We start from the raw sequence: 12,586 nt of genomic DNA, 5'->3' as shown, positions 1-12,586 counted from the left end.
ACGATATGAAGGACATTGAACGGGTCCAGAGCAAGGCGCTGGAGTTGGGGAAGGGTCTGGAGCACAAGTGCTGTGAACAGCAGCTGAGGGAGCCGGGGAGGCTCAGCCTGGAGAAGGGAAGGCTCGGGGGGGACCTTCTCACTCTCTACAGCTGCCTGAAAGGTCTCAGGAGGACATGGCCTCAAGCTGCACAGGGGAGGTTTGTGTTGGACATTAGGAGGAATTTCTTCATAGAAAGGGTGATTAGACATTGGAATGGGCTGCCCAGGGAGGTGGTGGAGTCACTGTCCCTGAAGGCGTTAAAGGAAAGACTGGATGTGGCGCTCAGTGCCACGGTCTGGTTGACAAGGCGGTGTTCGATCACAGGTTCGACTGGATGACCTCAGACGTCTCTCCCAACCTAACCGATTCTGTGTTTCTGTGACGGCCCCTCAGGGCTGTCTCAGTGGCTGAGGGCAGGCCTGGCAGAGGAACCGCTGCCCTGTGGAGCTCAGGGCGACGCGGGGTCACCGCCCTCGCTGGCGGCCTGCGCATGCGCGGGGCCGGGCGGGCGGGGCCGGCGCGGGGGGCGGGCGGGCGGGCGCTGTCGGCGGGGTGCGATGACGTCATCGCGGCGGGGCGCGCGCGGGCGGGACGGCGCGGTGCGGCGGAGAGCGTGAGTGACCGGCGCGCGGGGGGCGCGCGGGGCAAGATGGCGGCGGGCCGGGCCCCCTCCCCTCAGCCCCTCAGCAGCACAGCCCCCGGCGGGCCGCTCCGGGACACGGCCCTGCCGGCCGGGGCAGGGACTGCCCGGTTGCTACAGGCGACCGGGAGCGGTGGGGGTGGGTCGGACTGTGCCGTGAGGGCTAGCACGGCGAGGCCGGCGGGGGACTGGACGGTCCCTCCGAGCCAGCCCCGCTGGCTGTGGGGAAACTGGGACCTGCTCCGTGTCAGGGGGACCCCGGTGCGTGTGAACCCGGCGGTCGTCGGAGCTGCACAGGCCCACCCGTGCTGTGTGTGTGTATGGAAGGGAGAGGCACACGTGGAGGGAATTTCACTGTCAGCTCTTAAAAACCGCCACATGGTGTATGAGTATTTGAATTATAAAAACTACTAGTACCGTCCCGAGTATAAACCAGTGGTCTTCCTTAGCTGACAGCGAAAATCACGGCTCCCGGAGCTGACAGCTCAGTAGGTCTCAACGAGTGCTCAGGGGTAGGGACTGTCTTCTCTGCACACTTCTCTAAACACAGATTCTTGTGTCTGCTTTATTCCCAAATGCACTGCACTACTGGGAAAACACTTGGGCCCTCGGGTTTTGTCCTCAAATGTATATGTCAGTTTGGTGAGCTTTTGTTGCACCTTGAATATAATCGAGGCTGTTTGGTGTTCAAAAGCACAGCTTTCCAGGATACCTCAGTGTTTGAAGGTTCATGCTGGGCCTGCCCTGATGCCTCAAGTGATGGTGAAGTACAATCTTTGTTTTCAGAATCACAGCTCCCTTCATTCAGCTGCAGAACATTTCAGGTTTTATGGGTTCAGTAGGTTGTCTTAAGGCATATAAACAACTTGTTTATGCAGGTTTGTTGATGCAGGTTTGGCTATTTACTTTTAGAAAATTTGGCCATTTATGAGAACCACGAGATGTAATGTCAGAACAAGTGAACAGCCCTCTGAACAGCAGTGTCATTAATGATAAAGGCCAACAAAATCTGACTTTGAATGTGATTAAAGGTTAATCTTGTTCTCTTACCTACTTTCTGATAACGTAAAAGTGTTCTTAGTTTCCACTTAGCACGTGATTGTTCAGAAGAATAAGATTAGGGTGTTCATGCTCTAGTCAGCAGCTATCCAGAATTTATCAACCTTGAAGCCAAGGGTTTAATTTTATTTCAGAATTGTTGACACTGCTTTGGAAATGTTTGATAAACCTATAAATATTTAGTCCTGTGCACTTCTGCACTTTTGGCAATGGTTCTGTATTCACAGCTGGATAAAAGTATTCACTTCCTCAGAGCTGACTTGTACAGGAACCATCAGATTTTAGAGGTAAATGAGAACAGAAGTTTTCCATTTTATTTTGCTTCACCACTAATTATCTGATACTGATGGTCTGTTTGTCTCTGATTGGCTCTTTCTTTTTGAACTTCTTTTTTCCCAGTCCTCTGTTACAGAAAAGATTATTCTCCTTGCTTCACTGTTCCAGAGCAGTCCATGCAAAGATTTGTTTTAACATTTTACTATTCTTTATACTGTTTACTATCTTACTACACATACATTTGCATTTTTCTGTAGGATCATTCTCTTTTTGTTTTCTTCTGGGCCTTTGGCTATTTTTAACAAGCAGCAGTGCAAACTCTTTAAAAATAAAACTATCTTCTGAAAATCTTACCGTGTTCATCTGGTGTACACGACATAAATGCTGCCAACAAGCTAAAAGTAATTTTAGAAGTGGTTGAAGTGAAAATAATTAATTGCATTTATTTTGACACAGGTATGAAAACTCAATGGGGTCGTCCAAAAATGTAATAAGTGAGCCTGTTGATGCAGATGAAGGCTATAACATGATGGTAAGATGTTCAGCTACCATAGCAGTATGTGGTACAGTATTTTTTCTACAGCCAGAAAAACTAATTTTTCATGTTGGGATTCATTGATAAATCGGTTCATTTTTACCTTCTGTGAAAGTATTGATTGTAGGAGCCGAATAAATTTTATTCATTAGCATCATAAGAGGAAACCCTCAAAAAGGAATTTTACTGTAGAATAAATGTGAGTATTTCTTCTGCTTTTCATAGTTTCCAGTTGTGTTAGTATATGGGGGTTTTGGCACTTATTTGTTTCAGCCAATTCCCATTTTAAACTGCTTTCATCCAACCTGTGCTGCAGTGCAAGGCCCTGATGTTTGTACCACTAACAGAGTGTTCTTTGAAGAAGCTGAGGTTAGACCTGGAGTAATTTTCTTCAAGAATGCAGTGGGTGAAATTGGTAGTTTTGTTTACATCAATATATTTATATGTATGAACACCATTAAAGGAAGAATCCTCATGAAAGATCCTCTAATATTCATGGTAAAAGAAACAGTACAGACTAAATAACAAACATTTGCTGTTCAGGCTAAACAGTTTCTGGTCAGTCCTCTGGCTCTGTATCCAGAGCACTCTGAAGAAGGTGACTCCTTTGGGTAGTTCAGGAGCAAAGAGCAGGGATTCAGGCTGAGGAAGCAGTCAAACCCCACACATCAGTATCAATCACTGTAGAGGGGGGTGTTAAAGTTTGCTCTTGTCAAATGAAAAGACTGTTGGTACCAACCATGGCACAACAGCAGGCACTTTGGCACAATTCACTCAGTGGCTGTGCATTTCCTCATTGTTAACTGTGCCATCAGGGCCTCCCTTGAGGCTTTGTTGGTTTCTTTTGACTGACATTTGAGTTATGGAGATGAGAGTTTAAAGTCAGGCTCTAGTTTTGTTATACAAAGTACTTTGAAATGTCAGGATGAGATACTTACACTTCCCTTATAAGCCTTTCTGGCTTGTATAAAAAGAAATAATTTCAAAAGTCAGGGTGGTGGGGACTAATGTGAAGTTTTACATTCCCATGGGAGTAATGATCTCCAAAATAAGACTGAAAAATGGTTGTCTTGGTGGCAGCTGTGCAGAAAGGAACCTGGAGGTTATAGGAGGTCATATATGCAACAAGAGAAATTCTGCTGATGTGCTGGGAAGAGCTGGGTCTGCTCTGACCAGGGGTTGGACTGGACCTGCAAAGGGCCCTTCCAGGCTTTGTTTTTCTGTGACTGTGTAAGTTGTGCTAATTTATGTGTGATATGTCAAAAATTACCATCATTAATGATGCAAAGGTAGTCTCAGTGCAAAAAGCCCCCACACATCATTTGGAGATGATTAAATGGAGTTATCACCTGTAAGATAAGGATAACCTGTCCTCAGTGTTTAGCACTGAGAAAGTCTTCCCTGAAGTATTTGTATGTGCTTTTGGACATTGTATTTCAAAAGCAGAATCAGCTGGAGACAATCTGAAAGAGAAAACACTGAGTGCTCAGATTCAGAAAACTTGAAATCTGAGATCTGGAAAACATGAGTAAAAAGAACCAAAGGAGTAGGGATGGTAAGCCTGGAAAATAAGGAAGACCAATGAAGGATGAAATGGAACATAACAGCATAAAAAGTAGGGAAGAAAAACTGAAATGGTTTCCAAGTCCCCTGTGTAAGTCAAGGATGAGTGGCCTTGTGCTGTAGGAGAGCCACAGTCAAACCTCACATAGACTGTGCTGAGTGAACACTGTCTGCTGGTGGGGAATTTGGAAGAAAAAGATGCAATAGATGAGTAAAGATTTATTTGTTTACTCATGTAATTTTTGGCAGTTATGGATGCTGTAGATTAGCTTTACTTCCAGCTAAGGTGAGTGTTTGGATCTTTTTTGAAGATTTGAGAATAAATTAATGTAAAATGTGGTCTGAAAATTCTTCTTTTGGTTTAAATACACATCTCAGAGGAGATCAAGTTAAAATTGAGTAAGCTTTCACAAGTATTTACACTGGGAGTTTATACAGTAGTTTAAAGGGATTTAAAATAGTTATGTGACATTTGTGAATCTTTAACTCTTAGATCAATGATGGAAAGTGCATTGTTAAGCAGCAGGGCATTAAAAACCCAAACCAAACTTGCCACAGCAGAAGTTATCACTTAGTAAAAGTTCCTAGTGAGAAGAGGCAATTAGTTGTATAGAATAAGGATAGATTAGAGCCAATTTTGTACAGATCCTGGTTTTTTTTACATGTTTGTTTGGCTTTCTTTGGGCCAAAGTGTGTAATATGCTCTATTTATTACATTAGGTTTCCCAAAATGTCACTGATAGCAGTGGTATTTTTATTTTGCTCTTGCTGTGTTACCTGTGGTGTCTGTGGAGCACTAGATGGCACACTGTGACTTCAAAACAGGCAGTTGAGAACAAGCTAAAAACTTATATAAATAGTGAAGTAAAAGCAGTTTCTCATTTGTGTTGCATTTCCTACCACCTTAATAACTTCTAGCCACTCATCTGCTGTATTCATTTTTACTGTAATTTTCCTGTATTTTCTTTCTAAAGATGTAAAAGTGGCTGCAGGCCTGAGCTAAATGATGGTGAGAATGAAAAGAGGAAAACTGTACCTCTTGATTAGTCTTATAGAGAAATCTGTCTGTTCGGGCGTAAATAATATGTAGCTTTATGTAAGTTCTTTGTGGTTACATTTGCCAGTGTTTAAAGCTGACTTGGTCAGCAGTTTTGTGCTATCAGGGTACCTAAGTTTATTATTACAGTTTATAGTTTGGTTTTGTTGGAAATGATTTTCTGAGGAATAACGTCACACACTGTAGAAGAGGCAAGATTTTATCTGATTGATATCTGACAGTTGATACAAATACTTTCTAATGCTTTTGGTTTCAAATGTCTCGTGATGGTGCATTTCCCAAGTGCAGAGAAATGTTTATTAGGTAAATGAAGTTCATCCTCAGTGTCTCTCATTCCATCTTTCAGTAGTTGCAGCTTCGTAGTAACAGCCCATCACAGTTACCAGGAAATACTTTCTAGGTTCTTGTGCCTTTCTCCAGGCTCTCACCAGTCAGCCAACACAAGTATTTTGGTCTTATGCAGCTTTTATCTTGAATAATTAGTTTTAATTAACACAAGGTAGTTAAAAAGTTTGTGCAGCCCACTGTGATTCTGTAGCAGCATTGGCAGTCAGTTAGATGAAGGTGGTGTGGTCTAGGCATATCAGACTGTGGGCTGGGTAATAACTCCCATGGCTGGGTAATAACTCCCATGACATGTTGATGAATCACTCTGCTTATCATGCAGAAAAATGGTGGTGAGAATGGATGCATAAACCTGCTTCAGATATTTGATGAAAATTGAGCACCTGAGCATCCCTCTTTGGGTGGTGTAACCACAAATTGGAGAAAATTAACGTATCAAACCCCGAATTTCTCTTTCTTGTTTCCCCCTCCGTGTATTTCTTGTTTCCAGGCTTCCTTCCAACGCTCCAACAGCCATGACAAAGTGAGGAGAATAGTGGCAGAAGAGGGACGTACAGCAAGGAACCTGATTGCTTGGAGTGTTCCACTGGAAAACAAGGAAGATGATGGTATGTGTTGAACAGTCTTACACCAGGTCTTTCCACTCCCATCTGTCTGTCCACTGGAGTTGCTCACCTGGAAACATTTTTTTACATAGGATTTCCCTATTAAAAAAAAAGGGTTCTGTTTAGCATACATAGAATAATTTAAAAGTTTTTTTCCGAAGTGCCCCCTGTGGTTGGCAGATCACTTTATAAAACCTTCCAGCAGCAGATTAAAAATCATTTCCATTTGTCTGTAAGTAACATCTAAGTCTGTTTTCTTGTGCTGATATTATCAAGATACTTGTGTAACACAATAATGTTGTCCTAAACTGATCTCTTGCAACTTGGCAATTCAGAGTTGTAGGGATGGCTTAGAACAATCCAACAAATTGTTCTCTGTGCTCTAAAACAAAGGAGTTTGGAAGTTTCTCTTGGTATCACTTCAGCTTTGGTAAACATCTCTGAAGAATCTTTAAGGAAGGGGATATGTGGGGACAGTTTTCCATAATGCAAGTCCTCCTAGCAGTTTTGTTACTCTCTTGTGGTGTGATCACTTCAGGAGCCAAGAACTGACTTTTATTTTTACACTGCTCGAGCTGTTCCAGAGGTCACAATGCTGTTCTTGAGGACTTCATCTCTGGTTTTGTAGCTCACATGTCCCTGTGCAGGTGCTGCTGCTTTTAAGTGTCTAAAAGTCAATTTGTTTGTGCTGTGAAGGTGTTTGACCACTGGGATCAGTTGCCTGGAGGAACTGTGGGCACTCATCTTCCTTGGAGATGCTCAAAACCTGCCTGGACATAGCCTTGGGCAGCCTGGAGGTTGGACTAGATGATCTCTGGAGGTTCCTTCCCACTTCAGCTGCTCTCTGATTCTGCCAGTGGAAAAGATATTTCAAGAAATGTTATGTCTAGTTGCAAGACAATTAATCCTATGTCTGAAGCAGAATAGACTTGGGGCCCAAAGTACTTCCAGATTCCAAGTTGCACTGTTGGGGAAGGTGGGAATATGGAGGAGTGTGTGTGAAAGGAACATGCAGTGTATTTCTAACAGCTTTTTTGAGCAACTCGTGAGTTGATTCACTTTCTGTTTAAAGAGTCTGTTACATTGTTGCCTGTAATATTCTTTTAGAAACTTTAAGACTTTTTCCTTTAAAACCACTGTCTCTAATGTGTAGATGAATGTTTGCTCTAACAACTCCTGTCAAAACATGAAGAATGAATGTAAAAGTGACCTTTAGGTTTCATTAAATAGTAGTTATATACAGTAATTAAAATCCAAGTAGCTGTATTCATTTCCTTCTTTTGGTCATATTAGCACCATTGTAATTTTTAAATTGGTGCTTTCTTCTTGTTAGAATCTCATCATTAAATCATAGGCTGACCTTTCTGCACAATGCAAGGGATCTAATGATAATTGCCTGATGGAAAATTTCCCTGTGGAAAGGAACTTGTGGTTAGTGAAAGTCTGCAAAGCCAGATTCTTTATCTCTTGACCCTTGCTTGGCATGGAAGGTGTCTGTGTTGGTGTCACTGAGCTCTGATTCACTGTGTGCTGATCTTTCAATATGTATTGTGTCCCTGAGGGGGGATCCAGCAATATTATGAATTAGGACAATTCTGGCTCTTTCAGGGGTTGTGTAAATCAGGCCAGAGGTTTGGGTTTCCTGAGCCAATCCTGCCACCCTTCTGTACAAAGCAGGATTTTGTCTTTGGGCAGTTTCTTCTGCTGTGATGTTCAGAGGTATTGCTTTGGCAGCACCAGTGTGTGATTTAACATTTTAAATTATATGCTGGGATTCATTAGGAGATTCTTTTCCAGAAACAGTGAGGATATGAGCATTTTTTTTAGAGAGGGTTTATAAATTAAAATGCTGGATTAATTTTTTCCATTTGTATCCTTTTCCTATTTCCTTTAAAAATTGTGTGCTTGTGTCCTTCTTAGCATTTAACTCCTCTGAGAGACTTGTGTTTTTTATAGAGAGTGCATGGGCAAAAGAGCAATAATGAAAGAATTGCAATCAAAACCTTCTAATTCCTTGATGGAAATGTATAGTTCCTGCCAGTGAGAAATATTTCCTTAAAAAGGAAAGAGATTTCTGGAATGACAGGTGACACTTGTGTTGCATGTTTTGGAGCAGCAAGCACCCTAGTTATGTCAGATCTGAAATTCTAGTTATGAGTACAGATCAGTGGCATTGCAGAGGCTTGACACTTAAATGCTAATAGAAAGTAAGATACCTTTGGAACTTTGAGATGTGTAAAAAATTGGAAAACCTTGTATTTGTCACTGTTCTCTTCTTTTTTCCTATTTGTTTAAAATCACTTGGGCTCTTGCCATGTAGAATTCATTTGCAGACTAAGCATTTCAGGGTAAGGAAACATATTTTATTGGTTGAAAGGTGCCTGGCACACTTTGGGGAACCTGCAGTGTGTTCCACTGCTTTAACAAGAGCCTGCTGCAGTAAGTGGGTCTTGCAGGATGTGATGAAAGTCCTGAAACTTGGCTCTCTTTGGCCACATAAGGAATTGGAAGAGTCCTGACTGCAAACATTGTGTGGGAGCCCTGGCAACTCTGGATCTGATTGGAACTGGCAGAAGGGAAGGGGATTCTTTGAGGCTCATAAGTTTCAAACCTTTAATTTTACTGGAATGAATGGGAATCCATTCTGGTGCTGGTAGGTGAATACAGGGCCATTATATTCTGTATGAAACAGTGGCAGTGATTTGTAAAAGTAATTTTGTGCAAAATATGTTGCTGTAATTCAATCTGGAGGGGTAAAAGCATGGGGAGTTTTGTTCTATCCATGCTTGAAGGCAGTCATTTCTCCAGATCATTAGCAATGTACTGTTAGAAAAATAGCATCTACTACTGCTCTACAAACTTCTAAGAGGATATGGTTTATAACAGTACTAGAAACTTCAAATGCTTCCTCAGCTGAAAATTATCATCCCTGCTGAAGGTCTGATGATGAGGAGTGTCCAAGACACTGAAACAACACCTGCTGTTACTCTCTGCCATAGCCAGGACAGAAATGAACACTGAGATTAATTACTGAGTTTGAAGGCAATTCTCACACTTCTCATACCAGTAAAACTATCCAAACCCAAGAGATGAGCAGTGTGATTGTTGAGATTTTGAGTATAAAAGATACCTCTGAAAATAGGTAATCAGTGGGGTGTTTTTGGCAGATATGGCACCTCAGCTTTTTGGACAGGAAGTCTTCACAAATCATAAACCCTGTGTGCTTCATATTTAATCACCAGACAGGGAGGAAATGGGCTTCCAGTGTAAAATATGGCTGTAGCTCCCTGAATGCTGCAAAACTTTGCTACTTTATATATTTCACATGGGCAACTTAATAGCTGATGAGATGCTCATCTTGGGTCACTGTTGTTCTCTCCTCACAATTCAGTAAATTCCTCACAGGTGAAGCCCTTCCTGTGTCCCTGAGGTCTGTGCATCTCACAGCAATGCCAGCACAGTGTAGTTACACCCCAGTTACACCCCAGTAGTCTCTGAACATACAAATAACCACTGAGCAGTGCTCTTGTGCTGTCACTGCTCGGGAATGTAAAAGGACAAAAGCAGAAACCTTTGAATAACCAGAGCCCTTATTGTAAGAAAAAGAATAACAAAGCCTGGAAATGTGGCTGCTGCTGCTGAAATGCAAAATTTTCTGGCCTTAAGAAGAAGTTAGTCCTTGTCCCACACTATATTTTTTTAAGTTTGCAAAACCTGCTGTATTCATAAGTTTTGCTTTCTCTACGTGTCTGCCTCATATAGAAGGTGCCTGAAAACTTGCTTTTGTCTTTACAGGGGACTTGTTCAGACAGTTCTTAGCTGATGGATTGTTACTCTGTTTTTTATAGAATCTAAAGAGACTGTAACTTCATGTTCATCTGCCCTTTTAAAATGCTAACATATCCATATTTGCTTGCAAACCTTTTCCCTGTGCAAGTCCTGTATGCCATTGCATTCCAATTGTCTTTGCAGAGTGTGAATCACATCAGAAGAGAGACACTGGAGGTTGAAATAGTTCAGTTATTCTGACATGGAGCTGTTCCACATTTTAAGTTTTTTAGTGACTAGGAAGATTTTATACCTCCAGTAGCTGAATGACTTTTTTCCTGCATGCTGCTGAATTGAGTTCAATGTATTAGTTTGTGCCTGTTGTTTCGGCTAATGTAGAATTTAAAAAATGAATTATCAAGCAAATAGTTTTTAATTTGTTTTAAATTAAAAGCCTTGTTGCCTGGAATAGCCAGTGATACAACCCAGCTGTGCAAACCAGCTGTACAACTGCCTGATGGAGACAGGTTTGCAGCTGCTTTACATAACCAGAGCAATGTAAAACAGCTGGGCTGTGTTAGGGAATTTGGCCTCAGAACTGCTAAAAACTCAACTGGACAATTCTGAAATTCAAGAATGATCTCGTGGTCTAGGGGAGGACCATATTCAACTAATGCATTGATTTGCTTGGCTTCATCCAGCTAAATAATCTCGAAGCTTTTATTTAGATGTAATCTGTGCTAGAGAGCTCTCTTGCCATGGTTACTGTTTTGTCTTAGCTCACTTACATTTTTGGTAATTGGATCCTATGATTTCCATGTTGTGCAAGTCAGATACTGAGTTGGAGGAATAAAATTTTTCAAATTACCCCCCCAGCAAATCTCAGAGATTAAGTACTGACAGATGGGGTTGGTCTGGGCTAACACAGACTTTTCTATGCCAAGATAAGTCTGAATCAGTGAATTGCCACCACCACAGCACTGGGGCCTGGACTCATCCTTTCTGGGTGTGGGCATTGAAACTGGTTTGGGAAGCAGAGTCACTTTGTATAAGCAGTGAAGGGAGACAGGTACCTTTGAGAAGGCATTTCAGATCTTAAAGGACTGACTTGTCTTCTGGGAATGTTTTCTCTCTTTCTTTGGCTCCCTGAATGTCAGTGAACTAAATCCAGGCCCAAGTTCTGTTTTTCCCTGTCTTTCTTGGCAGAAAATACTTAATCTACTAGGAGGTTGAACAGTTCCAGAAAAACTAAGTTATTACATTTGTTTTTCCTAACAAATATATTTCTTGTTTTAATTCTGTAATATCTGATTGTACAGTCATTCAAGAGAAGACTTTTTTTTTAAATCTGCCTAGAAAACTAGTATCATATTTGGCATGTACATTGAAATGATATGATTTTCAGAGGCACTGAACACTCAAAGATAGGTTATCTTTGTTTAATGAAGTCTGTAATTCTTGCCTATCTTGTATTTTTTTTCCTTTTGCAGTGTTTTCTGGCATTATCCACATTCTGAACAGTGGAATATTTATTTGGAATATAAAATTTGCCGAACCTCTTCACTCAGAAATTGTGCCCCTCTCAGTACGATGCAGGATGAGATATGAGTGCTCTATTTAATTAAAATCACTGTTGTTGATTAAAATGGTTGCTTCCCTCCACAGGAAAATCGAAATGGCAATCTGGTGGAAAAACAAAGAGGGTGACTCAAGGAACACACAAGACTGCAAAACAGGTATCTGCTCGTTTTTTATTGTGACATCAAATGGGTGACATAAAAATGTTCTCCTCTGAGATCATTTATACATTTTTGGCTGAATAATACTTGTCCAAAACTGGGCACATGTTGTGTTTTTAAAGCATACAGGTTTCAAAGTCAAGTATCCAGAAGTTAAAATTGCCAGAATTTAGGTTATCTTCCTCAGCCTTTACTTTTGGCCCTTCCTACCTTCTGGGTGCATGACTGAAAGTTATTTTGAGGAAAGTGCTGTTCAATGAAATGATACAGAATATTCTCCCTGTAAGCATGCTGCTTGTACAAGGGCTGCCTTTCTCCCCAGTTTTTAAGAGGAAATGCTCTTATTTCTTGACCTCATGTGTAAGTGGCTGAAGTCAATATACCCTATTTGGGAAAAAAGTCCAGGTGAGTAAAATTTCCAAGAGTTATGACTGGAAGTCAAGTCTGAATGAGAAGTGTAAAGAAGAAACTGCTTTTATCCACCTTTTTTTTCTGTGAACCTGACAGTCTTTATTCCATCAATAAAGTAATATCTCAATGTTCCCTTGTGTTTCATATTTTTAACCATTGTTTTTCTTTGATTAATGGATTTGGCCATTAGTATGGCTTTAGCCATTTAGTATTTTGTGGCAGTCTGTCAGAATTTGACAATAAAGCATGTGGAAGATGTTATTTTTTGAGAAAAGAAAGTGTTTTGCTTCCATAGAGACGTATTTGCGTGTTTAAAACATAAACATGTTATTTTTGCAGTAGTTTAGTAACTATTTACCTCGTGTTCTCTGTTCACTCACTAATACCTTACAAACACTGTGTGTCCTGGTTTCCTTGTCTGTGAGGCCTGAATTTTGTGGGTGTAGTTGGGGCTCCCTGTGAGGGTTTGCCCTCAGAACCTTTGGGGTGTGAGAGTAACGTGCTGCACAGTTTGGGCTCTGTCTGCTGTCAGGATTGTGTCAGTAC

The 12,586-nt window shown here is 41.3% G+C and overlaps 1 protein-coding gene across 4 annotated transcripts in view; it reads left to right on the top strand.

Moving 5' to 3' along the window:
- The first annotated feature begins 601 nt into the window (after window positions 1-601).
- The window catches only part of SCAPER (S-phase cyclin A associated protein in the ER), a 141,925-nt gene continuing 129,940 nt past the window's right edge, over window positions 602-12,586 (top strand). For 2 of the 4 annotated variants that reach the window (XM_064668442.1, XM_064668440.1), the window contains exons 1-4: window positions 603-655; window positions 2,474-2,549; window positions 6,008-6,125; window positions 11,556-11,626. In XM_064668442.1, coding sequence (XP_064524512.1) covers window positions 2,487-2,549; window positions 6,008-6,125; window positions 11,556-11,626 — 252 coding nt within the window. In that variant the 5' untranslated portion in view covers window positions 603-655; window positions 2,474-2,486. Of the gene's footprint in view, window positions 656-1,766; window positions 2,029-2,473; window positions 2,550-6,007; window positions 6,126-11,555; window positions 11,627-12,586 lie in introns of those variants that run through there. The other 2 variants (XM_064668443.1, XM_064668441.1) reach the window with 2 other exon arrangements.

This window comes from Pseudopipra pipra, chromosome 12 (genome assembly GCF_036250125.1).
Source record: "Pseudopipra pipra isolate bDixPip1 chromosome 12, bDixPip1.hap1, whole genome shotgun sequence".
NCBI classification, from domain to species: Eukaryota; Metazoa; Chordata; class Aves; order Passeriformes; family Pipridae; genus Pseudopipra; species Pseudopipra pipra.
This window is presented reverse-complemented; position numbering and strand designations above follow the sequence as displayed.